Raw genomic sequence first — 27,495 nt, 5'->3', positions numbered from 1 at the left:
TCGCGGGCCGGATCTGGCCCCCAGGCCTTGTGTTTGACATGTCTGATATAAGCCCTTGGCCCAGCCTGGCCTTTGAAGCCGTGATTTGACTGTAATTGTTCTGCAGGAATAGTACAAAATTCCTCTGGAGCAATACAGAGCAGGGACATCCCAGGTTTACCATGGACATGAGTTGGGACCTGTGTAATCTGTTAAACAAAAATAAATAAAAAAACAAAAAAAATATTAAAAAATAAAATAATAAAATTGAATAAAAAATACAATACAATATAAAATATAAAATATAAAATAAAAATAAAATAATAAAACAATGTAATAAAATAATAAAATAATAATAAAATAAAATATAAAATAAAATAAAATATAAAAATTAATAAGATAAATAAAATACAATATAAAATAAAGTAATGAAATAAAATATAAAATAAAATAATAAAATAAAATGATAATACAATATAAAATACAATATAAAATAAAGTATAAAATAAAAATATAATTTAATATAATAAAAATAAAATAAATAAAATATAAAAATAAATAATAAAATAAATAATAAAGTGATGAAATATTATATAAATATTGTATAAAATAATGAATAATAATAATAAAATAATACCTTGCTCAATAGTAATAACTGTGAGAGGGATCTGGGAGTCCTAGTAGACAATCACTTCAATATGAGCCAGCAGTGTGCTGCAGCTGCCAAAAAAGCCAACACAGTGCTAGGCTGCATTAACAGAGGGATAGAATCAAGATCAAGTGAAGTACTAATACCACTTTACAATGCTTTGGTAAGGCCACACCTGGAATAGTGCATCCAGTTTTGGTCACCACGATGTAAAAAAGATGTTGAGACTCTAGAAAGGGTACAGAGAAGAGCAACAAAGATGATTGGGGGACTGGAGGCTAAAACATATAGGGAACGGTTGCTGGAATTGGGTATGTGTAGTTTAATGAAGAGAAGGGTGAGGGGTGACATGATAGCAGTGTTCCAATATCTATGGGGCTGCCACAAAGAAGAGGGAGTCAAGCTATTCTCCAAAGCACCTGAAGGCAGGACAAGAAGCAATGGATGGAAACTAGTTAAGGAGAGAAGCAACCTAGAACTAAGGAGAAACTTCCTGACAGTTAGAACAATTAACCAGTGGAACAACCTGCCTCCAGAAGTGGTGAATGCTCCAACACTGGAAGTATTTAAGAAGAGACTGGACAGCCATTTGCCTGAAATGGTATAGGGTTTCCTGCTTGAGTAGGGGGTTGACCACCAAGGTCCCTTCCAACTACTTCTTCTTCTTCTTCTTCTTCTTCTTCTTCTTCTTCTTCTTCTTTCTTCTTCTTCTTCTTCTTCTTCTTCTTCTTCTTCTTCTTCTTCTTCTTCTTCTTCTTCTTCATCTTCTTCTTCTTCTTCTTCTTCTTCTTCTTCTTCTTCTTCTTATTATTATTATTATTATTATTATTATTATTATTATTATTATTATTATTATTTAAATATTATATGAAATAAAATATAAAATTAAATAAAAATAAAATATAAAAACAAAGCAAAACAATCCCCTCTTTCTCCCCACTCCCTTCCGCTTCTCTCCCAGGCCACTTTGTATATGTTCACCTGGATGGACCGGCCAGAAGTGCGACACAGAGGTGGATGCTTGCAATTCCAGCCCATGCCACCAGAGGGCTACTTGCTTGAGCCGCCAGGGAGTCTTCCAGTGCGTCTGTCCCAGCGGCTACGTAGGTAACTTGGTCTGAACCTCAGGTCCTCCTTTGGGCAGCCCAGCAGCTCTCAGACACAACTGCGCTCTTCCTGCCTGGATCACTGACTCTTCCCTCCCTCGCAGGGGCAGTGTGCGATGTAGAGGTGGACGAATGCTCTTCGAGCCCCTGTTTGAATTCTGGAACTTGCCTTAACAGCCCTGGTAGTTTTCACTGCCTCTGCCCCAGAGGCTATTCAGGACTCAAATGTCAGGTTACCCTGGACCTTTGCTCAGACTGTGAGTATCCGGCAGCACCAGCTCTGCACAATCTCTAAAAGATCCTCTTGGTTGATTCTCTCACACCTCCCTGTCCTGCAAAAGTACACGTTAAAAATGCAAAAGTGAGAGTCCAATCTTTTTCTTTCCACCATCTGCCACAGATCCCTGCAAAAATGGAGGCCAATGCAGAGTGAAGGAATCTGCACCCCACTGTTTCTGCCCTCCAGGATGGGGTGGCCCCCAATGCCAACAGAGGGCCAATCAGAACAGAGACAACTGCACAGACCGGACTGCAGAAGGTGGTTGCCAGGTGAGTTTAGAATGCAAAGGTAACAGAATAGCAGAGCTGGGAGAGATCCTGGAGGTCATCTAGTCCAACCCCCTACTCAAGCAGGAAACCCTATACCATTTCAGACAAACGGTTGTCCAATCTCTTCTTAAAAACTTCCAGTGTTGGAGCATTCACAACTTTTGGAAGCAAGTCATTCCACTGATTAATTGTTCTCACTGTCAGGAAGTTTCTCCTTAGTTCTAGGTTGCTTCTCTCTTTGGTTAGTTTCCACCCGTTGCTTCTTGCCCTGCCTTCAGGTGCTTTGGAGAATAGCTTGGCTCCCTCTTCTTTGTGGCAGCCCTTGAGATATTGGAACACTGCTATCATGTCCCCCCTCATCCTTCTCTTCATTAAACTAGACATACCCAATTCCAGCAACCGTTCCTTATATGTTTTAGCCTCCAGTCCCCTTATCATCTTTGTTGCTCTTCTCTGCACTCTTTCTAGAGTCTCAACATCTATTTTTCATTGAGGTGACCAAAACTGGATGCAGCATGCCAAGCGTGGCCTTACCAAGGCATTGTAAAGTGGTAGATAATCTCTTGGTAAGGCCAGACTTGGAATACTGCTGATTTGTCATTCCCCCCCCCCCACACACACACACACAAACCAAAGATAATCAATGATTTGGATGAGAGGATAGATGGGGAACTCATCAAATTTTCAGACGACACCAAGCTGGCAGGAATAGCCAATACTCCAGAAGATAGGCTTAAGATACAGGAGGATCTGGACAGACTCGAACACTGGGCGCTATCTAACAAAATGAAATTCAATGGTGAAAAAAGTAAGGTTCTACATTTAGGCAGGAAAAATCAAATGCACAGGTATAGTATAGGTGGTACCTTGCTCAATAGTAGTAACTGTTCTGAACCAGCCTGCTACCGGCCTTGCAATAAGGCAAACCCCTGTTCAAACAGTAGAGACTGGAGAGCGTCTGAGGCTGAAAAGCATCTGCCAAGATTTATTACTCAAACAACAGAACAAGAAACAAAAACACTGGAACTTGAATCCTCAAACGGAAGGGTTGCTTTCAGCAACCAGCCCTTCCCCAAACACTCCTTTTATTTAGAGTTCAGGGCGTGGCCTCCCTGTGCCTCCTCCCGAGGAGTCCCACAGCCTTTCTCTGTTTGTTCCTGCTCGACTGCCTCCTGCGTCGGGCGTCCTTGAACAGGGCCAGCTGTGGGTCATCATCCTCCGCACTATCGGGCTCACGCAGCTGAGAAGAGGGCCCCGGCTGGGGGCTCTGCGAAGCCTCCAAGCCATCATCAGCCAGTTCGTCTTCCACACCCTCCTCCTCCCCCTCATCTGAGTCATCCGAGACATCTGAGCCGGCTGCCGGACCCACAGGCTGGCCCTGAGTCACAACAGTAACTGTGAGAGGGATCTCGGAGTCTTAGTAGACAATCACTTCAATATGAGCCAGCAGTGTGCTGCAGCTGCCAAAAAAGCCAACACAGTGCTAGGCTGCATTAACAGAGGGATAGAATCAAGATCAAGTGAAGTACTAATACCACTTTACAATGCTTTGGTAAGGCCACACCTGGAATAGTGCATCCAGTTTTGGTCACCACGATGTAAAAAAGATGTTGAGACTCTAGAAAGAGTACAGAGAAGAGCAACAAAGATGATTGGGGGACTGGAGGCTAAAACATATAGGGAACGGTTGCTGGAATTGGGTATGTGTAGTTTAACGAAGAGAAGGGTGAGGGGTGACATGATAGCAGTGTTCCAATATCTCAGGGGCTGCCACAAAGAAGAGGGAGTCAAGCTATTCTCCAAAGCACCTGAAAGCAGGACAAGAAGCAACGGATGGAAACTAGTCAAGGAGAGAAGCAACCTAGAACTAAGGAGAAACTTCCTGACAGTTAGAACAATTAACCAGTGGAACAACCTGCCTCCAGAAGTGGTGAATGCTCCAACACTGGAAGTATTTAAGAAGAAACTGGACAGCCATTTGTCTGAAATGGTATAGGGTTTCCTGCCTGAGTAGGGGGTTGGACTAGATGACCTCCAAGATCCCTTCCAATTATTATTATTGTTATTATTATTATTATTATTATTATTATTATTATTATTATTATTATTATTATTAATAATAATAATAATAATAATTATTATTATTATTATTATTATTATTATTATTTACAAATTCATTTATTTTTTTTAAAAAATACAGCCAATCTTGTGGTGTTATGTACTACATAAAGAAATATCAAACAATTACAAGAATGACATATAGCTAAAACAAATCCATTTTCAGGGCTCTGGAAGTTGCATATAGAACACGGTCCTCTCGCACAAATTCTGGAGGGTCTGAAGGCTGTGCTGGACCACACCCCATTTTCACGTGGCCTCTGCAGCCTCCAAAAATTGTGCAAAGCCGTGCCCCGTTCTCACATAATTTTCAGAGGCTCTGGAGTGCACCCCATTCTCCCACAGCCCCCACAGCCTCCAAAAATCGCATAAGTAGGTGCTTTTGAGAAACGTCGTTGGCTGTTTGGTGATCGTCGGCACGTCCACCCAAAAAGGTAGTGTGTCACTTCTGACACACGTGCCATAGCTTCGCCATCACTGTGACACATCCTTGAAACACTCTGAGAGCGAGCGACTAAATTTCATTTTTAATGTGTGCCGGTGTGCCCACAGTAAAAAAAAAAAGACAGTAAAGGTTATCCAATCTAATCTAAACTCTCAAGGAGGGAATGTAATCGATCAGAGGTTGGGAGGGAAAAAATCCCTTTTAACAGTAGCTGCCCCTTCAGGAATGAGCAGAGAAAATGCCATTGCATGGAAATCCATTCAAGGACCTTTGATGTTGACCTGCAAAGCCAGCTGCTGTTTAAAAATGCACAGGCTGGCGGTGTTACCTGCTCTGTTCCACCCCGGGAGCACGTCCACTTCCTCATTTTTCAGTCCTCGTTTCTGACTTGATTGCTTTGCCAGTCGTTCGTCTTGCTCAGTTTGGCTTAAATTTTAGGTAAAACATCTGAATCCTAAGATCAGTTCCACACAGGAACCGAACACCAAGGGAAAAGGGATCCCCATGGCTGGACGTGTTCTTGGAGAAGCTGACAAGATTTCTGTAAGTGATGCAAGTGAATTGGACTTGTTTGCTTAAATAGTGCAGTCCCAGGTCGGGGGTTCTCAGGTTTTATTACTACTACAGGTAGTCCTCGACTTGCAACCGCAATTGAGCCTAAAATTTCTGTTGCTAAGTGAAACATTTGTTAAGTGAATTTTGCCCCATTTTACGACCTTTCTTGCCTCACTTGTTAAGTGAATCACTGCAGTTGTTAAGTTAGCAAAAGGGGAATCACATGACCCCGGGACACTGCAATGGTCATAAATATGAGTCAGTTGCCAATTTTGATCACGTGACCATGGGGATGCTGCAGTGGTGATAAGTGTGAAAAATGGTCACAAGTCATTATTCCAGTATGGTTGTAACTTTGAACCATCACTAAATGAACTGTTGTAAGTCGAGGAGTACCTGTATAGCAAAAGGCACAGCTTGCTTATAGATAGTCCTCGACTTACGACTATAGATAAGCCTGGACTTGTGCTTGTAAGTTATGGCAGTTGTTAAATGGGTCACCTGGTGAACATGCCTGATCTTATGACCTTTTTTTGCAGCAGTCGTTAAGTGAACATTGCTGTTATAAATCAAATCCATTTTCCCCAGTGGGCGCTTTTTGCCAGAAATCGGAGGTGAACCCTGATTTCTAGCCAAAAAACCCCTGTAAATCACGATCATGTGACCACAGGAAAGTGCAAATGGCTGTAAAAGTGGGCTGGTTGCCAAGTGCCCAAAATGCGATCACCATGCAGGGGTGGCCACCAGAACTCAGAAACTGCGTCGTAAAAAGCTCCAGGGAATCCATCACAATTCAGTCACTAAGCGATCAGACATAAGTCAGGGACTACACATATTCTGATCTAACTGCTTGTAGTGAAATCAGCAGCCAACTGAGGCATTCTTTGGAGCAGAGATGACCATTGCTGTGCTACAGTAAACTCTAAATTCCCCCCCCAAAAAAAAAAACGAAGTGAGAAGATCACCTCTTGGTGACCTTTTCATTTGTAATACAGTAGTGACGAATCTGCTGACAACTCTTCTTCTTCCAGTGCCCGCCAACACAAAAGTGCCTAAATGGAGGAAGCTGTACCAAGACGATAGACGGTTTTCAATGCTTATGTCCACCAGGAACACAAGGTGAGGGGGAGAACTGTGTAGACCTGAGCAACACACACACAGCCAGGAACAATCAAAGTGGCAGAAAGCTTGGAGTGGGGGGGCAAGTCCCAGGTGGAACATCCCACACTGAAATAATAAATTCTATGGCCCTAAATGGCATATGGTGCTGGGAAGGAGCTGCCATGTCAGCCCAAGGAAAATGGGGTGTGCCCCCCAAAATACGAAAGAGTCAACCCAGAGGGGGATATATCGCCAATAGTCAAACTGTTATGGCTACAAGTATTTTGTATCCATCCACAGTGATTTATTGGAGTGATCAGAGCAGTGTCTCTCAGCCTCAGCCGCTTTAAGCCGTGTGGACTTCAACTCCCAGAATTCCCCAGCTGGGGAATTCTGGGAGTTGAAGTCCACACGGCTTAAAGTGGCTGAGGTTGAGAGACACTGGATCAGAATAATTCTTCGTGCTGGATCACACAACTGTGCTGCAAATTTGGACCCACACTGCTTCTCCCAACCCAGCCTCTCATCATTTCAACTGTAAGGACCTTTTGCCTAAAGCAAAATGAAAGCTAGTGAGGTTGAGTGTGTGGGCGAAGGACAGAGCAGTCTGACCGTTCTTTTTGTCCTTCCAGGACCCAATTGTCACCTGGATCCCTGCTCTCTAGCCAGCCCCCCCTGCTACTATGGTGGGACCTGCGTGGCTCAGCCTGAGGGGTTTTTGTGCATCTGCCCCCCTGGATATGTGGGAGAGAGGTGTCAGGGGGTGGTGGATGCCTGTTTCTCCCAGCCTTGCCACTGGCCCGGGTCCCAGAGCTGCCAATCTGATGAACATGGTTTCCAGTGTCTCTGCAACCCTGGATATTCAGGTAAGGTAATAGTACTATAGCAACAGCACTTAGACCTATATACTACTTCACAGTGCTTTACAGCCCTCTCTAAGCAGTTTACAGAGTCAAATTATTGTCCCTCAAGAATCTGAATCCTCACTTTATCGATCTTGGAAGGATGAAAGGCTGAGTCAGCTTTGAGCCGGTCAGAATCGAACTGCTGGCAGTCAGCAGAATTAGCCTGCAATATGGCATTCTAACCACTGCACCACCACAGCTCTTAAAAGAGAGAGAGGTGAGAAACAGAAGTGAGAGAGCTCAGTAGCTGGCTCACATTTATGACCATTTGCAGTGCCCTGCGGTCACATGACTGCATTTTACAATAGTTTTGCCAAAAGTGGCATTTAGCACTTAGCACTTAATTTATATACTGCTTCAAAGTTTTTTAATAGCCCTCTCTAAGCGGTGTACAGAGTCAACATATTGCCACCCCACCCCCAAAACAATCTGGGTCCTCATTTTATCGACCTTGGAAGGATGGAAGGCCGATTCCACCTTGAGCCGGTCAGAATCGAACTGCTGGCAGTTGGCAGAGTCAGCCTGCAATACTGCATTCTAACCACTGTGCCAACACGGCTCCAGTCTTTTGGCAAAACTGGCCCCTACCGAACAATGATGAGCACTTGATTACTCCGGTTCTCCCTTGAAGAATGTGGTGTTTGCTTCATGACTGTGGTCTTTGTTTGACAACTGCCACAAAAAAAGTGATAAAATCAGGTCAGTCACGTGGGTGACCTGCTTTACGACTGTCACAACTTGTGTGTCCGTGATAGGCAGGCTCCATCATGATTGTAAGTCAAGGTTTACCTGTACTTTTTCACCAAAAATAATATTGATTCCCACAATGACTGTGTGTCAAATTTCAGCTGTGTTTGTTGTATATTGTCAAAGCAGAAAGTTAGTACAGGTAATCCTTGACTTGTAATCATTCGTTTAGTGATCCTTAAAAGTTACAACAACACTGAAAAGAGTAACCTATGAGTCCATTTTTCACACTTACAACTGCTGAAGCAGCATCAAAGTCACGTGATCAAAATTTGGACTCTTGGCAACTGGCTCATATTTATGACGGTTGACATGTCCTGGGGTCACGTGATCACCTTTTGCTAGCTTATGACCAGCAAAGTCCATGGGGAAGCCGGATTCACTTAATAACCGTGTTACTAATTCAACAACTGCAGTGATTTCACCTCGCAATTGTGGCACGAAATGTCCTAAAATGAGGCAAAAACTCACCTAATAACTATGTTGCTTAGCAACCAAAATTTGGGATCCATTCTGGTCTTATGTTGAGAGCTGCCTACCAATCATCAGAAACTCACCTTGTGGCAGAAACTGCTAAGATCCAATTGCCGCAGGTTTCACACACAAAAAAAAGGGACATTGCTGGCAGATTGCAAAGAAAAAAAACCCCAACTGAAGTGAAAATGAAAATGAACTCTGTCCCCCTTGGGACTGTGTTTCTTCTTCCCTCCAGGACGTCTGTGTGACTCTTTGATTGACAGCTGCCAATCAAATCCTTGCCTTAATGGTGGACGCTGTAGCCTGCTGCCCGAGAACTCTCTTGAATTCATCTGCCATTGTCCACAGGTATTTTTATTTATTTTATTTTTTATTTTTATTCCATTTATATCCCGCCCTTCTCCGAACACTCAGGGCGGCTTACAAGCTTAGCAGTAGCCTTCATTCTATGTATATGCCTGCTTGTTAGGGCTTTCACACACACCCCAAGCGGCATTATTACAAAGTCAGCTTAATTGCCCCCAACAATCTGGGTCCTCATTTTACCTACCTCGGAAGGATGGAAGGCTGAGTCAACCTTGAGCCTGGTGGGATGCGAACCTGCACTAATTGCAGGCAGCTGGTGTTACTTTAAGGCGGCATCAGCCCACTGCTCCACCAAGGCTGAAAGGGGTTGAGCTCCACCAAGGTATGAAAGGGGTTGAGCCCCCCCCAAAAGTAGGATTGAAGAGCAAAAGTCTTCCAATATTTGAGATGCTGCCACAAAGAAGAGGCAATCAAGCTATTCTCCAAAGCATCTGAAGGCAGGACAAGACACAATGGATGGAAACCTACGAAGGAAAGCTAGAACTGTGGAGAAATTTCCTGATAGTGAGAACAATTAATCATTGGGATGATTGGCCTCCAGACGTTGTGGGTGCTCCATCACTGGAGGTTTCCAGGAAGAGTTTGGAAAGCCATTTGCCTGAAATGGGTTAGGGTCTCATGCTTGACACTTTTCCAACTCTCTTATTATGTCAAGTTAGATGGTGGGGTAGGTTAAAGTTGAATACAAAAGTTAGTAACTTTTCAGTCATCAAGCTTGCCAGAGGCCCAGTCAATCACTGAGAAATAAATCAATGAAATCTCTTAAAATTCCGAAATCTCATAAGACATCATGCAAGAATGCCAAACAGATTTACAATATTTGTTTCGGCATAATGTGGACATGAACATAGCTATGCTGTTTGGATAATCTGGGTTTAAAGTTAAGCACGTTGTGTGGACCGTGTCAATAGCTCTTAGAGTATTTTCTAGCATCTTTTTGCTCAAACAAAACAGTCCAGGTTTCATCCTTACCCAGACGGATATAAATCATGGCTAATTCTGCTTGCTAATGAAACTTTTCCTGGGTGGTTGACTTTTGTTAATTAACACTGAGGACCAGATGGAGATTAACGAGCGAAACCATGGAAGGAGGGAGGTGAAACAAAAAAAATTCTTGAAAAGACAAGGTTGGAGGCCATTGGACACACAGAACTGGGAAGGGCTACTTTCTCAGAAGAAGCTTCACCAGATGCCTACTAAATATTTTGGACTCCAGTTCCCTACTCTCCTAGTCACACAGTCTCACATCTGTGCTGACTGGGAATGATGGCAGCTGCTCATCAATAACAGTAACAATAGTAGTAACAGAGTTGGAAGGGATCATAGCGGTCATCTAGTCTATGTTCTGTACCAGCCTACTACCGGCCCTGCAGAAAAGGCAGGGACAACCCCTTTACAAAAAGGCAAGAGGCTGGAACTAAGCCTGCCAAATTTATTGACACAAAACAGAGCAAACAGAGCAAAACAAAAACACGAACCATGAAACAGGAGCTATTCAAACGGTTGCCTTCAGCAAACCAGCCCTCCCACACATTCCCCTTTTAAACAGTTCAAGGCATGGCTTCTCTCTGCCTCCTTCCGAGGTGCCCCATTGCCTTCCTCTCTTTACTCCTGATTGACTGCCTCCTGCGTCGGGCGTCCTTGAACAGGGCCAGCTGTGGGTCATCTTCATCCACGCTGTCAGGCTCACACAGCTGGGTCTGCGTCGTAACCAGATGGGAGGGGCCTGGCTGAGGGCTCTGCGAAGCCTCAGGGCTGTTCTCTGCAGGCTCTCCAACACCCCCTCCTCCTCCTCTGAATCGTCCGACCCAACTGCCGAACCCACAGGCTGACCCTGAATCACAACAGTCCAGGGGTTTTCAACCAGTGGTATGGATACCACCTGTGGTACATTGGCACCTGGCAGGTGGTACGTGACCATCCTAGAAAAGTGGTAGCAGGGGAGGGGAATGAGCTGAACTGGTGGCAGCACCGCAGAAGCCTAAGCGAGAGATGGCTGGAGCTAGGTGACTGGTGGTACTTGGATGTTGCCATATGGGTAAAAAAGTTGAAAAGCCCTGATCTAGTCGAACTCTGTGTTCACGCAGGAGACCTATATTATTTCTGACAGATGGCTGTCCAGTCTCTTCTTACAAGCCTCCATTGATGGGACACTCACAACTCCCAAAGGCAATTTGTTCCACTGGTTGATTGTTCTCACCGTTAGGAATTTTCTCCTTAGTTCCAAATTGCTTCTTTCCTTGATTAGTTTCCATCCATTGTTTTTTGTTTGGCCTTCTGGTGATTTGGTTAAATAAGTTGGCCCCTTCTTCCTTGTGGCAGCCCTTCAGGTATTGGAAGACTACTATCATGTCACCCCTGGCCCTTCTTTTCACTAGACTAGGTATACCCAGTTCCTGCAATCGTTCTACGTGTGTATTAGCTTCCAGCCCCCTAATCATCCTTTGTTGCTCCTCTCTGAACTCTTTCAAAATCTCAACATCTTTTTTTGTATTGGGGGTGATCCAAACTGGATGCAATATTTTAAGGGTGGTCTTTAGGGCTTTATAAAGTGATACTAAGACTTTGCGTGATCTTGATTCTATTCCTCTGCTAATGCAACCTAGGATTGCATTGGCTTTTTTGGTTGCTGCAGCACACTGCTGGCTCATAGTTGTCCACTAAGGCTCCAAGATCCCTCTTTCAGCTACTTGCTACTATTGAGCCAGGTTTCACCTAGTCTGTACCTGTACTTTGGGTTTTTCTTGCCTAAGTGTAAGACCTTGCTTTTCTCTATGTCAAATTTCATTTTGAGATTTCATCACCCAGACAGAGGTCTAAGCTTAGGGAATGCTGAGTAAATGTTTGGTAAGAAGATGGGATGTTCTTTGGTTGAACGGCCCAAGGATCTGATCTAGCATAAGGTTGCTTCTGCATCCCCCCACCAAGAGCTAAATGGGAAAAATTCTGAGGTGCCACCCTGTTGCCAGTGACTTGAATGAAAATAATCAAACAAGACTGAGAAAGGATCTCCTCTACCCCAGGGATATGATGGATTGACTTGTGATCTGCCCGCACCACCTTGTGGATCCTCCTACTGTCACAATGGAGGAACTTGCATTGCTCGCCCATCTGGACCTCGATGTCTCTGCAAGGAAGGCTTCTCTGGGCTAGACTGCCACCTGCCTCCATGTTCCTCAGCCCCCTGCCCTGCCGCCAATGCCACCATGCTCTCCAGGTGCCCATCCTTGGCAGGAGATGCCCACTGTGACCGGATCTGCAGCTCTCCGGAGACCAGCTGGGATGGGGGAGACTGTGCCCTGGGGTTGCTGGATCCTTGGAAGAACTGCCTGAAGCGAGACCTGTGCCAGCGGGTTTTCCGAGATGGGCACTGCCAGCCCTCTTGTGACAATGAGGAGTGCCTGTACGATGGATTTGACTGCGTCCTACAGAAGGAGTGCAAGTGAGTTATCCCCAGATGGTACCATGAATTGGGGGGTGGGGGTAGGTGGGTAGCTGATGCATAGCAGGAAACAAAGCATTGTACGCACTGGTGCTGTGTAAAGGTAAAGTTAAAGCTTTCCCTGTCCAGTCATGTCTGGCTCTAGGGCAGGTTGTTCATCTCCGTTTCTGCGTTGTCCAAAAATTTCTTCCGTGGTCATGTGGCCGACATGGCTGTATGCCGGAGGCGCACGGAATGCTGTGGCCTTCCCACCAAAGTGGTACCTATTAATCTACTTGCATTTTCATGCTTTCCAACTGCTAGGTGGGCAGGAGCTGAGGCAAGGAACGGGAGCTCACCCCCATCGCGCGGTTACTGGGTCTCGAACCCAGACTGTCAGTTTTCTAGCTGACAATCTTTAACTGCTGAGAATCAATTTTGCTGTTTGTGACCCTGTTGCTGTTAACCCATTTTATAACACAAGGGGGCAGCCTTCAGACTTTAGGACTATGTCCCCAAACTTCTTTCTTGCAATCCCAGGAGCCCCCGGATGGTCATTGCTGCAAAAATCAGCTGGTTAAGTAAAACCCCTAAATCACGTAGCCTGGCCCACTCCCACTCCCCAAAAGCAGGGGGAAAGGATAGGGTCATCCCTTGTAGACCTTGCTGGCCCATCTTTCCTGCCTTCAACCACCCACCTACCTAGTCTTGTCTCTGATGTTAAAATGGTTTTCTTCCTCTCCTTTGATATGAGTCCCCCTTCTTTTCCTTTGACAGTTATAAAGCTGGTCCTTCTGAGGCACAGCTAGTTCTGGGCTTACAACCATTCGTTTAGTGACCATTCAAAGTTACATCCACACTGAAAAAAGTGACTTATGACTGTTTTCACCATTACAACTATCGTAGCATCCCCATGGTCACATGATCAAAAATCCGGGCACCTGGCGACTGGCCTACGTTTATGACAATTGCACTGTCCTGGGGCCATATGATCGCCATTTGCAACCTTCCCAGCTGGCTTCCAACAAGCAAAGTGAAGGGGAGAAGCCAGATTCACTTGATGGCCACATGACTCAGTTAACGACTGCAAGGATTTGCTTAACAACGGTGGCTAAACAGATAGCAAAGCGGGGTACAATCATTTAGGGGTCTTGCTTAACAATGGGAATGTGGGGCTCCACTGTGGTTGTGAGTCAAGGGCTAACTGTGTTGGGGGTTCTTCCTGCTCCTTCTACGGAGGGGGTCCCAGACCACCACCACCACTCCAGCTCCTGTCCTGCAGCCCCCACTGCCTACTTCCCGGGTTGTAGAGGAGGGAACAGAAAAGATGTATGTCTGCCTTTGCCCAGTGCGCGCCCCATTAAGGACCCCTTCTCCTCAGCCCTTCCTACGCGCGATATTGTTGGGACCGCTTCTCGGACGGACACTGCGACAGAGGCTGCCACTCGGCATCCTGTGGTTGGGATGGTGGGGACTGCGCCTCTTCTGTTCCACCGGCAGAGTCCGCGTTGGCGCTGGTGGTCCTGCTTTCCCGGGAGAGCGTGCCGGAGCTCCTGCGTTCCCTGGTCGTCGCTACGCGGGCAGAGCTACGAATTCAACGGGACCGTCAGCAGCGGGAGCGGATTTACCCTTACACAGGGAAGGAAGAGCTGGGGAGCCAGAGCAACTGGACAGGGATTCGGACAAAAGAGTTAGCAGAGACCATCGGGTAGGATGAATTCTCTTATTTCTCTTATTCAATATCTTTATCCTAAACTTCCTCAGGATGCCTGCCACTTAAAGAATTTTTTTTACAGGTAGTCCTCATTTAGTGACCACAATGAAGACCTGCAACTCACTCATTAGGTGAAGCGGCTGCTAAGTGAAACCAAAACTCCCTGTGCTTACAGGGAGTCAAGCTATTTTCCAAAGCACCTGAAGGCAGGACAAGAAGCAACGGGTGGAAACTAGTCAAGGAGAGAAGCAACCTAGAACTAAGGAGAAATTTCCTGACAGTTAGAACAACTAACCAGTGGAACAATCTGCCTCCAGAAGCGGCGAATGCTCCAACACTGGAAGTTTTTAAGAAGAGACTGGACAGCCATTTGTCCAAAATGGTATAGGGTTTCCTGCCTGAGCAGGGGGTTGGACTAGATGACCACCAAGATCCCTTCCAACTTTATTATTATTATTATTATTATTATTATTATTATTATTATTATTATTATTATTATTATTATTGTTGTTGTTGTTGTTGTTGTTGTTGTTGTTGTTATTATTATTGTTGTTGTTGTTGTTGTTGTTGTTATTATTATTATTATTATTATTATTATTATTATTATTATTATTATTATTAAAATGACTTCACCTTTCCTTGGCTTTACAGACCAAAGAAAGGCTGTAAGTGTGAGAACTAATTGCAAAATTATTATTTTTTTTGGGGGGGGGGTTTCCACCATTGCAACTGAACAGTCATTAAATGAGGAAGTTGGTAAGTGAGATCTACCTGTAGTTGAAAAATTAAATATCAGCCAGTGAAAATAGAGCAGGAAGGGACCCTGGAGGTCTTCTAGTCCAACCCCCTGCTCAAGCAGGAGACCCTATACCGGTTCAGACAGGTGAATGTCTAGTCTGTTCCTAAAAGCCTCCAGTGATGGAGCACCCACAACCTCTGAAGGCAAAACTGTTCCACTGGTTAATTGTCCTCACTGTTAGGAAGTTTCTCCTTAATTCCAGGTTGCTTCTCTCCTTGACTGGTTTCCATCTATCGCTTCTTGTCCATATGATGGACATCATACATACAAACATACATACATACATACATCATACAAAAGAAAGCCACACATCCTAAAGTTCCTGAGGTTGGGAAACACTGAACTATATTTGAAGCAGATCAGAAACAAGTTCATATAGTTTCAGCCTTGTTATAATGCAGAAGATCATGAAATACTCGCATGGGTGTTCGATCAAACCGTGTCCTTAGGTCCTAGCTAGATGCGATTACGATAAAGTTCACGTCAACCTTCCTTTCAGGATCTCATCATTCTCAATCCTTTATAAAGAGCAACGCTCTTTATACACAGATAAATCTTTATAAGGTTCTCCAAGTTCTGCAAAATATGACGAAACTTCATCTCTGTGGGGAGACAAGCGTTGCCTATCAGCCTACAGAAAACTTCTCGGAATAGGGGTGGAAAACCCCATCGCTCTGGCTGCTCCAGCAGTCGGAAGGACAGGCATTTGGGTGATAGATGGATGGAAGTAATTCCAGGAAAATGTGGTCACTCTACCTATCGGCCACCTTTGTTTCTCCTTTGATTCCAGGTATACCGTCTTTCTGGTTGTGGAGGGGAGTTCGTGCCAAGGGCAGTGCCCCACGTCTGCCACATCTGCCCTGAACCTTTTGGGCTCCTTGATGGCCAAAGGGATTTTGTCATCCCTAGTCCCGCACCAAGTGGTCGCAGCCTGGCTTGAAGCTGTCGAAAATGGTATGTAGGAACATTAATAGGAATTTCTGAGCGATAGCGTGCAAGAATATATCAGAAGTGTTCTAGGGGCGTGGGGTATAGAAAAGGTTGGGAACCAGTGAGAGAGATAGATAGATAGATAGATAGATAGATAGATAGATAGATAGATAGATAGATAATAACACAATTAACTCAAGGCTGCGCACATATCCAACACACCTTCCTCCTCCTATTTTCCCCACAACAACAACCCTGTGAGGTGGATTGGGCTGAGAGAGAGGGACTGGCCCAGAGTCACAACAGGGACGTTATGTTAAGATTGTTATCTGAGGACTATCTGCACAGGTGTTTCATTATATGTGGAAAGTCAACAAGGATATTTGACAGGGAATTCTCGGCATGTCCATCAAACCCAAATTCTTGGCTTGAGAAGGAGAAGCTTTGAACTGATATGAAACTGGTCTAAAGACTGCAGTGTAGATGGGTTCAAAAATGGAGGCAGCAAGGAAGAGAATGAGGTGTACGTTTGACAGTCTTCCTTTTTCCTCAACCAGAACCCGAAGCCTCCATCTCCCATTTTTCTGGGCCCCTCATTTATTGTGTGGGTGTTGGGGCGCTTGTGCTGGCTCTGGCTATCTTTATCGGGGTGTGGAGGATCCGTCGACCTCAGCATCGGGAGCATGGATCTCTTTGGCTCCCGCCAGGATTTGCACCACGCCAAGGCAAGAAGCGCCATCGCTGTCGGAGGGATCCGGTGGGTGAAGATGCAATCAGACTGAAGTGAGTATTGAGAAGTGGAGCGGAGGCTTTGCTTTGACTGGAGCAGAGGCAGTCCTTAGGTTACGACAGCAATTGGGACCAGATTTGCCATTGCTAACGTATGCCAAAGATGCTTTTTCACCAGGCAACTGGACTTTCTTGTTGTTATTTTTCTGTTTGAAGACATTTTGCTTCTCATCCAAGAAGCTTCTTCAGCTCTGACTGGATGGCGGGGAATGGAAGGATTTATATCTCTTGCAGACAGCTGGTCATTTGCATTCTTTTAGCGAGCCCCTGAAGCCACTTGTGAGGTTTAACTGTGTCCTCAGGGTCACCTGGGTAGGGCAAATGGGTGTGCAGCCTTCTTGGAACTGTTGAAAGGACTGTGTTGTAGATTAGAGATAGAGAATGTCGGATCCCTCCACGAAGGCTCCATATCCATTTGCACTACTCAGGTGACCCAGACAACACAGATAAACCTCCAGGTGGCATCAACAACTCTCTAAAAGAATGCAAATGGCCAGCTGTCTGCAAGGAGTATAAATCCTTCCATTTCCCCCCCCCATGCAGTCAGAGCTGAAAAAGCTTCTTGGATGAGAAGCGAAATGTCTTCAAAGAAAAACAGGAAAGTACAGTTGCCTTCTGAAAAAGCATCTTTGGGATAACTATGACCTGAATGACTGAGAATCTCCATAGACGTTGCTAAGTTACACAGTTGTGAACCATGACGTCTCATGACTGCGTCGAGTAGCGCTGTCGTTAAGGTTGTTAAGCGAGGACATATTGTGACTGAGACTTCCGATTTCCTGTCGGCCTCCCCATTGTCTTGGCTTGTTGGAAGCCAGCGGAAAATTTTAACCATGTGACCGCATCTCACTGCAGTGTTGTAATTGCGAGTTGGGCACCGAGAGCCTGAATCACAATCACATTGCCGTGGGGATGCTGTAATAGCTGAAAGGAGGGTGTAGGTCCACCTCCTTCAACATCGTCAGAAGTTTGACTGGTTGCTGAATGAGTGATCACAATTTGAGATTCACCTGTAATTCAAAGTTTCCCTCCAACTGAATGCAAGTCCTGGTGACTTTGGACATGTGTCCATGTCTTCTTGACACCCGTAAGGCAGTGGCTGTAAAAGTAGGTGGGAATGGCCTTGGAACAATGGACCAAGAAGTGCTGCCTAGGGCAGGGGTTTTCCAGCCTTGGTAATTTTAACACTCATGACTTCAATTCCCAGAAATCCCCAGGGAGTCATGCTGGCTGAGGAATTCTGGGAGTTGAAGTCCACAAATCTCAAAGTTGACAAGATTGGACACCCCTGGCCTAGGGAATAATCAAATAATAGACAGCAAAGCCTGCAGCTGGATAGTGGGTAGAGCAAGAAGCTCATAAGAGACCCTCACTGGTCCCTCAGGCTATCAAAGGAATGACTTAATGTAGCTTTTACAACAACCTAAAATTTTCTAATCTGGTATGTTTCCTGTCTGGCCTTAGCTAGGATTGTGGCTATATTGCCCCCTTGTGGTTTTTTAAAAAATTGAACCAGACCTGCAATTTCTTGTTTGTTTTCCATTCAAGTAATAACCATTACAGGTACTCCAAAATTTCTGCTGTTAAGTAAGAGATTTGTTGAAGTGAGTTTTGCCCCATTTTACAACCTTCCTTGCCACAGTTGTTAAGTGAATCAGACTTCCCCATTGACTTTGCCGGTCAAAAAGTGATCACATGACCCTGGGACACAGTAACGGTCATAAGTAAGAGTCAGTTGCCAAGAATCTGAATTTTGATCACGTGACAATGGGGATGCTACAAAAGTCATAAGTGTGAAAAACAGTCATACAGTAAGTCACTTTTTTGAGTGCTGTTGTAACTCTGAACGGTCATTAAATGAACTGTTGTAAGTCGAGGACAACCTGTATTTTCCAGATCAGATATAAATTCATTTACTTCCACTGTTTCTACTCAGCTGGGCAGGCTGAGAGCATGCAAAGTATTATTATTTTTTTTCCATTTAAAATTAACCACATTTGCAGTTTGACTCCCAAATCACAGCCACCCCCATGGTTGGACTATTAAGTCCTATAATAAGTCTGGTCAATATCAGCTGGAAAACATCTCTTTGGGGAAGGCAGAACCCAAATAATTAATTTAATAGTGGCAAACAATAAAGCTACCACGAATGACTTAATATTTCTGGTATTTAAAGAAGAAAGTGAACACTTTTTTTCCGGAAGGAATGAAATAATAGACACCTCATTGCAAACACGTTTTCAAAAAAAATCAGGGCCTGATCAAGTTGTCCCTTGTGCAGGGTTTGTTTACAAGCAACCTATTGGTACTTCTACTTTTTGATGGTGGAAGAAAAATAGAAGAGGCATCAAAGATGCTTTAAGAGTTTCCCAGATTCAGATCTGAGCAATTTCCGCTGGAAGAGTCTCCAGTAACCCTGATGGAAAGGACTCCTAGTGTTTGAAGTTGATCTGGCTTAGATTAAGGAGGCTTCAAATCTTCTAATCCAGGGTTTCTCAACCTTGGCCATTTGAAGACATGTGAACTTCAACTCCCAGAATTCCCCAGGAATAGCTTTGTCTTCAGATGTTGTGGGTGCTTCATCACTGGAGGTTTTTAAGAACAGACTGGACAGCCATCTGTCTGAAATGGTATAGGGCAGGGGTAGGCAACCTTGGCTCTTTTATGACTCGTGGACTTCAAGTCCCAGAATTCCTGAGCCAGCCATGCTGAGGGGAAAGGGAGAGGTTTCCAAGCTGAGCCATGCTGGCTCAGGAATTCTGGGAGTTGAAGTCCACAAGTCATAAAAGAGCCAAGGTTGCCTAGGGTCTCTTGCTTGGGCAGGGGTTGGACTGGAAGACCTTTAATGTCCCTTGCAGCTCCCTTCTGATTGATTGATTGACTGACCAGACTGAGAAACACTGTTCTAAACTGAGACAGATAGATGGTGCTGATCCCATTCCATGTATGAAAGCTGACTGAAATATTGGAATTTTTCTTCCGATATTCTGCATTACATCTGCAGGCAGCAAGCAGATTTAGGGGCTCTGTGGAAATCACAGGATTTAGAGATCTTTTTTTGCAGATTTTTTGGGCCACCCTTCGGCCTTTGTTGCTCCGGGCAACTGCTCTGCTATGTGAGAACCATTCTGGCCGTCGTAAAATAACAATCTTTCTTCTCACTTTCTTTTTCTCTCTCCTTACGACCGTAGGCCAACGAAACTCAGTACCGAATTTGCAGAAGATCATGATACCTTCTCCAACCCCCATTTCGACGAGTCTTTGAATCCCAAAGATGTAAAGGTATTTATGCTGGATGAAGAGGTTGTGGGAAACGTCCACGCCACAGATGTTTTTTTGGGGGGGCTCTTCTCTTTACAATCATCCCTTTTGTGCAGGAGGATCTTGATTCCGTCCGTATCTCAGATCAAGGCCCCGTGAGACTGAAAACCCAGATGTTGGGCAATGTCTCGGTCCCAAACCTGAGGAAGGAGACCAGGCAAAAAGCAGGCAGAAATCAAGAGCCAGGTAAAAGAAGAAAGCTAATTCAATGGAGCTCAGGGTTGAAATGAGAAGTCCTTGGTGCTCTCAGAGCTGGATTGTTTTAATAATAATAATAATAATAATAATAATAATAATAATAATAATAATAATAATAATAATAGTTTCAATGGTGGAAAAACCCCCAAATAATAATTTTGCAATCAGTTCTCACGCTTACAGCCTTTCCTTGGTCTGTAAAGCCAAGGAAAGGTGAAGTCATTTTAATAATAATAATAATAATAACAACAACAACAACAAAACCACAACCACAACCACAACCACAACCACAACCACAACCACAACAACAACCACAACAACAACAATAATAATAATAATAATAATAATAATAATAATAATAATAATAATAATAATAATAATAATAATAATAATAATAATAATAATAATAATAATAATAATAAAGTTGGAAGGGACCTTGGAGGTCATCTAGTCCAACCCCCTGCTCAGGCAGGAAACCCTATACCATTTCAGGCAAATGGATGTCGAGTGTCTTCTTAAAAACTTCCAGTGTTGGAGAATTCACAGCTTCTGGAGGCAGGTTGTTCCACTGGTTAATTGTTCTAACTGTCAGGAAGTTTCTCCTTAGTTCTAGGTTGCTTCTCTCCTTGACTAGTTTCCATCCGTTGCTTCTTGTCCTGCTTTCAGATGCTTTGGAGAATAGCTTGACTCCCTCTTCTTTGTGTCAGCCCCTGAGATATTGGGGCTGCCATAAAGAAGAGGGAGTCAAGCTATTCTCCAAAGCATCTGAAAGCAGGACAAGAAGCAATGGATGGAAACTAGTCAAGGAGATGTTGCAGATGTTTGTTGCAGATGTTTCATTACCCAAACGAGGTAACTGTCAATGCTGCAAACATTGACATGTTTTTGCACTGACAATATAAGAGACAGCCTGTTATTTTAATTGCTTCATTTGGGAGGGAGAAAATCACCCAGAAGTTGTGATAAGATTGCAAAAGCCCGGGTACAGAATGGGAAGTGAGACCTCATATGTAAAACTAATTGGATAATGTGATTTATGACATGTAGATAAGGGCAGGGATTGTGTGTGTGTTATGATGGGTTTGGGGATAGGAGATTTCAGATTCTGGCATCCTTCCATGAGTGCCGATGTTTCATTACTAAGACTTTTTAGATAAATAATATGCCTGCAATTTGTTTGAATTGTCTCATTTATCGGAACCACGACAGTAACATCGTTAGTGCTAGTAAGGAGTGTGGGTTGCTGTCAGCTTATATTCTGGTGTCTTGCCCTGTTCAGTGTTGGTGTGTGTGTGGGTGGGGGGTGTCTTAGAGATTCGTTGATTGGGCTGTTTACTGTTAGCTTGTTTGCCAGTTCAACAATCCAAGAAGTAAACAATACCCCGATCTAGGAACATGCTGCCTGGAGAATTCTGGGAGTTGAAGTCCACACATCTCAAAATGATCAAGGTTGAGAAATTGTCAAGGAGAGAAGCAACCTGGAGTTAAGGAGAAACTTCCTAAACGTGAGGACAATTAACCAGTGGAACAGCTTGCCTCCAGAAATTGTGGGTGCTCCATCACTGGAGGTTTTTAAGAAAAGACTGGACAGCCATCTGTCTGAAATGGTGTAGGGCAGGGGTAGGCAACCTTGGCTCTTTTATGACTCGTGGACTTCAACTCCCAGAATTCCTGAGCCAGCTGTGCTGAGGGGAAAGAGAGAGGTTTCCAAACTGAGCCATGCTTGAACAGGGGGCTTGATTAGAAGACCTCCAAGGTCCTTCCCAGCTCTATTCTGATTGATTGACACTGCTCAAACCCCTTTGTGATCCAAACCTATTGGGCAAACCCAGGGAATTCAGGAACCAAAGGAAGAGTTGTGCAAACTGAATGATTATCTAGCGTGCGAAATGTGGCAGCTCTTGCTGATGATGTGGTAACAAGCCAGCATTTCAGGTATAATTATATATATATCTGACAAGGCCAGCTACATTTTTCATTTTCCTGCTCAGTGGCCAAGGAAAAAGAAGGTCAACTTGCTTCTCCATCAAAAAAAACCCCAAAATCATGTTTACATTTGAATTCTTTTCTTTTTATACCAAATGGGGATAAGATCAGATCTATAAAATAGGATCACCGCCTAGTTCAATTAGATGAGATCAAACCATACCTTATTTGCCTAGGGACATTTGGTTGGTTTGTTTGTGTGTGCTTAGAATGGGTGGGTCTGAGCCTGGATTTTGTTGTTATTGTTGCCGCTGGCAAATCTCAGGAAATTGGCACCTGCTGAGTTGCATAATTTCAAGAACAAATTGTTTAGCTTTTATACTTCAAATAGCCAGACAGGCAAATGATTTTGTTCACTCCCCATGCTAAGTAATGATATGATTAGACTTTAGCTTAGAGCTAGATGTGAAACAAATATTGTGGTTTGTAATTTTATGGATTTTGGCTGAGCTCCACATGGAAATACCTTGTTAAGGATGCAGGCAGTACTTGACTTACAACCACAACTGGGAACAAAATTTCTATTGCTAAGCAAGGTGGTGGTTAAATGACTTATGACCATTTTTCACACTTTTGACTGTGGCAGCATCTCCTTGATCACGTGATCAAAATTCAGACACTTGGTAACTGACTCCTATTTATGACGGTCGCAGTATCCTGAGGTCACGTGAACGAACAACTTTTGCAAACTTCTGATTTTACGACCATTTTTGCTATTGTGGTTAAGCAAAGCACTGCAGTTGTTATGTGAAACATCCAGCTGTTAAACATATCTGGGTTCTCCCCATTGATTTTGCTTGTCAGAAGACTGCTTCCCCCTTTTTCTAAAAGGTAAAGGTAAAGGTTGCCCCGCACATGCGTGCTAGTCGTTTCTGACTCTAGGGGCCGGTGCTCATCTCCGTTTCAAAGCCAAAGAGCCAGCGCTTGTCCGAGGACGTCTCCGTGGTCATGTAGCCGGCATGACTAGACGCCAAAGGTGCACGGAACACTGTTACCTTCCCACCGTAGTGGTCCCTATTTTTCTACTTGCATTTTTTTACGTGCTTTCGAACTGCTAGGTTGGCAGAAGCTGGGACGAGTAACAGGCTCTCATTCTGTTACGTGGCACTCGGGATTCGACCTGCCAAACTGCCGACTTTCTGATCGACAAGCTCAGCATCCTAACCCACTGAGCCACCGCATCCCTCCCCTTTTTCTACAGTGACCATATTTTGTTGGAAAAAATCAGGGACAGACCTGAAAAACGGGCAAATCTGTAAGGGGTTCATAAGGATAAAAGTAAAAAAAAATGTTTATGTTTATAATTTTGCTTCAAAAAGAAAAAATTAAGAGTAATACCAAGAAGTTACAACCACACTGAATAAAGTGACTTATGACAATTTTTCACGCTTATGACCATTGCAGTATCCTCATAGTCACCTCATCAAAATTCAGACACTTGGTAACTGACTCATATTCGTGACGGTCACAGTGTCCTGCGATCACGTGAACACCTTTTGCAAACCTCTGATAAGAAAGTCAATGGGGAAGCCAGATTCACTTAACAATAAGCTGTGTTATTGACTTAACAACTTCAGTGATTCATTTAGGAACTGTGGCAAAAAGGTCATAAAATTGGGCAAAACTCACTTAACAAATGTTTCATTTAGCAATGAAAATTTGGGGCACAAATGTTGTCATAAGTTGGGGACTACCTATAAGAAACAATTCTTGGGAAAGGGAAAGTATGAGAAAGAAAACAATAATATACGAGGTAGCAGAGAGAAATTCGGGTATCTGTTGTTATACCCTTATAACAATAGAATCAAATTCTTGATCTGGTCTACTTCAAGGGATTGAGATCTGATCCAATCAGAATCAGAATGCTCTTTCCAAAATCATTCAAACTTGGCTAAAGTTTGCAAACCGAGCTAAAATAGCCAATCCTTCACGCAACTTATATTCAATCAGAATAGAACTGTAAGGGACCTTGGAGGTCTTCTAGTCCAACCCCCTGCTCAAGCAGGAGATCCTATACCATTTCAGACAAGTGGCTGTCCAGTCTCTTTTTAAAAATCCTCCAGTATTGAAGCACCCGCAACTTCTGAAGGCAAAGCAGGTTGATTTTTCTCATTCTTAGGAAGTTTCTCCTTAATTCCAGGTTGCTTCTCTCCTTGGTTAGTTTCCATCCATTGCTTCTCATCTTGCCTTCTGGGGCTCTGGAAAATAAGTTGACGCCCTCTTCTTTGTGACAACCTCTCAAATACTGGAAAACTGCTATTGTGTCCCCCCTAGTCCTTCTTTTCTCTAGACTAAAAAAAGGTAAAGGTAAAGGTTCCCCCGCACATGCGTGCTAGTCGTTTCCAACTCTAGGGGCCGGTGTTCATCTCCATTTCAAAGCCGAAGAGCCAGCGCTTGTCCGAGGACGTCTCCGTGGTCATGTGGGTGGCATGACTAGACGCCAAAGGCGCACGGAACGCTGTTACCTTCCCACCGTAGTGGTCCCTATTTTTCTACTTGCATTTTTACATGCTTTAGAACTGCTAGGTTGGCAGAAGCTGGGACAAGTAACAGGCGCTCACTCTGTTACGCAGCACTCGGGATTCGACCCGCCAAACTGCCGACCTTCAGATCGACAAGCTCAGTGTCCTAACCCACTGAGCCACCGCGTCCCATTTTTTCACTAGACTAGTCAAACCCAAATCCTGCAACCGTTCTTCATATGTTTTAGTCTCCAGTCCATCTTCCTGTCTTTATGAATGTTTCATGTACAGAAGGGGCCAAAATTTTGGGAAAAGTGTACAGTACAAATGTGCCACCTTTAGTTAAGTTTCCACCATTTTTTGTTCTAATTTCTTTATAACTGTAGCCTTGTTCACTTAATAATACTATTTTACATCGCTTTCTGGGTAACCAGTCAACTGTTTGCACCATTACTTTAATTTTATTACGTTTTACAAGCTCACTAAATGAAAGGGAAAAAAAACCTAACCAACTTGATAAATGATCACATAACACACTGACAAATGTCCTCCTCTCAGCTTCAATACATGACATCAATAACTGAATCCTACTGTGATCTGATTGGCTCATTGCCAAAACAAGTTGACAACTGATTGGCTCTCTAAACACTCATGCTCATTGGCTACAATCAGAGGAAGGAAAGCTACCTGATATCAACCTAAGCAAGTTGTGCTTCCTTTTTCTGGTTATTCAGCGATACCTTTTCATAGAATAGGGTACAGATAATTGAACAAACTATGTTGCATTACATTCTTGATTAAATTATCTTTCCATTGATATATAATTTTATGGTACTACTCCAAAAAAAAAGTGGTGTTATTAGCCATCAAACCTCAAAAATACACTTTTTCCCAAAAGGTTTCCACAATTTTGGCCACTACTGTATGCTTTTTATGTTTCCAGTTTGTGGCCTGACTCCACCGATGTCCTTGGCTTGTTCTTCGGGGTTGAAGATGGAGAGTTCTTGGACAGACAAGCAAATGGAGAACTTTAGAGAGACACCTCTACACTTAGCAGCTCGATACTCTCGCGCAGATGCTGCCCGCAGACTCTTGACAGCTGGAGCTGATGTTAATGCCCGGGACCAGTGGGGACGGACCCCCTTGCACAGTGCCATAGCAGCCGATGCTTTGGGGGTATTCCAGGTCAGAAAAAGAGAAATTAGGAATAATATAATATGAAACAGAAAGAAACTTGACCAGGCTTTCCAGATTCTGTTGTTATATCTACCAATAGTCCTTGACTTAACAATCAGTTGCTTAACGACTGATTGAAATTACAATGGAACCCCCCCCCAAAGGTGCTTATGACTTGGTTCTGAGGTTCTGATGGCTGGACCACACCCCCTCGCAATCACATGACCAAAACTCAGGTGCCTGGCAACCAGCTCACATTTACCTGCCTGTGATTGACAATGTTTTTACCAAAAACTGGCAGGTACTTCCAGTTCTATGGCAAAAAACCACCCCACAGTAAACCATGGGGTCGTTTAATGACTGCTGTGGAAAAAGAGTTCCTAAAATTGGGTCAGCCACATGATGATCCACTTTGTGACCATCACGACTGACAATTCTAGTGGGCAGACTCCATAATTGTTGCACGTTGAGGACTTACCTATAGCCTACAACAGGGGTGTCAAACTCAATTTCATTGAGGGCCGCATCAGCATTGCGGTTGTCCTCAGGGGGCCGGGTGGGTATGGCCAGGGTGGGCGTGGCCTACTGGGTGGGCGTGGCTAGAGTGCGTATGGCCTACTGGGTGGGCGTGGCCAGCTCTACATCGTTCGCTTCAAGGGTGCCTATGGGGGCCTGGGCAGGATTGGGACAGATCTGAGGGTCTCTGGCAGAAGGAGGGTCTCTGGGCCAGGGCCAAGGCAGTGGGGGCCGTTCCTCACTGTTTCTAGGATGGCTTCGCGGGCCGCATGAAACCACTTCCCGGGCCAGATCCGGCCCCCGGGCCTTGTGTTTGATATGTCTGGCCTACAACAATGAAATCTTGTGATATCTGTTTCTTGAGCAGGTCAACCTGATGCCACTCTTGAAAGATTCTCTAAGTCAGGGATAGGCAACCTTGGCTCTTTTATGACGCATGGACTTCAACTCCCAGAATTCCTGAGCCAGCTGGCTCAGGAATTCTGGGAGTTGAAGTCCACGCGTCATAAAAGAGCCAAGGTTGCCTACCCCTGCTCTAACTTTTGCTTTTCCTCAGAGATCATTCTGCAAACGGGCCTGCGGGGCAGGGAAAGAGAAAGTCTGTTGCTTTGGGCATGCATGCAGATAATCCTCGACTTACAATATTCATTCAGCAACTGTTTCAAGTTCCAACAGCACTTAAAAAGTGACTTATGACCGGTCCTTACATTTATGACAGCTTCTCCATTGTCACCTGATCAAAATTTGGGTGCTTGGCAACTGGCATGAACTTACAACAGTTGTGACGTGCTGGGGCTGTCAGGGCTCAGCGGAACTGCCAGGATCAGTGCTTCTTCAGGGCTGTCAGGGCTCAGTGGAAGCACCAGAATCAGCACCAGGTTCCAGCTGGAGCTTGGCACTGATCCTGGCGCTTCTGCTGAGCCCAGAAGAAGCGCCGATCAGCTGCAATGTTGCAGCATCTCCAGTGTCTTGTGATTTACATTCAGATGCTTGGCAATTGATTCATATTTATGATGGTCACACTGTCCCAGGGTCATTTGAAGTGACCAAAACCTGCTGCAGAGGGGGGAAAAAATAAAAACCAAATACCCCCCACCCCACCCTCGCTGCCAATCCTCAACAGAAATGCTCACAATGAAAACCTCGGACAGGAGGAAGAGCGACGCCAGGCAGGCAGGCAGGTGTC

At 44.3% G+C, this 27,495-nt stretch overlaps 1 protein-coding gene across 1 annotated transcript in view; it reads left to right on the top strand.

Annotated features, from left to right (window-relative positions):
- NOTCH4 (notch receptor 4) overlaps positions 1 to 27,495 on the top strand; it is a 58,170-nt gene that overhangs the window by 25,146 nt on the left and 5,529 nt on the right. Inside the window, exons 10-23 of the mRNA XM_081316253.1 lie at positions 1,590 to 1,735; positions 1,839 to 1,991; positions 2,135 to 2,283; positions 5,285 to 5,389; positions 6,433 to 6,520; positions 7,135 to 7,368; positions 8,867 to 8,979; positions 12,021 to 12,439; positions 13,800 to 14,126; positions 15,722 to 15,885; positions 16,419 to 16,644; positions 19,842 to 19,932; positions 20,028 to 20,157; positions 25,561 to 25,802. Of these exons, the coding sequence (XP_081172379.1) occupies positions 1,590 to 1,735; positions 1,839 to 1,991; positions 2,135 to 2,283; positions 5,285 to 5,389; positions 6,433 to 6,520; positions 7,135 to 7,368; positions 8,867 to 8,979; positions 12,021 to 12,439; positions 13,800 to 14,126; positions 15,722 to 15,885; positions 16,419 to 16,644; positions 19,842 to 19,932; positions 20,028 to 20,157; positions 25,561 to 25,802 (2,587 nt within the window). The remainder of the gene's footprint in view (positions 1 to 1,589; positions 1,736 to 1,838; positions 1,992 to 2,134; positions 2,284 to 5,284; positions 5,390 to 6,432; positions 6,521 to 7,134; positions 7,369 to 8,866; positions 8,980 to 12,020; positions 12,440 to 13,799; positions 14,127 to 15,721; positions 15,886 to 16,418; positions 16,645 to 19,841; positions 19,933 to 20,027; positions 20,158 to 25,560; positions 25,803 to 27,495) is intronic.

The sequence above is a fragment of the Vipera berus genome (assembly GCF_964194415.1).
Source record: "Vipera berus genome assembly, chromosome: 2".
Classification (NCBI taxonomy): domain Eukaryota; kingdom Metazoa; phylum Chordata; class Lepidosauria; order Squamata; family Viperidae; genus Vipera; species Vipera berus.
This window is presented reverse-complemented; position numbering and strand designations above follow the sequence as displayed.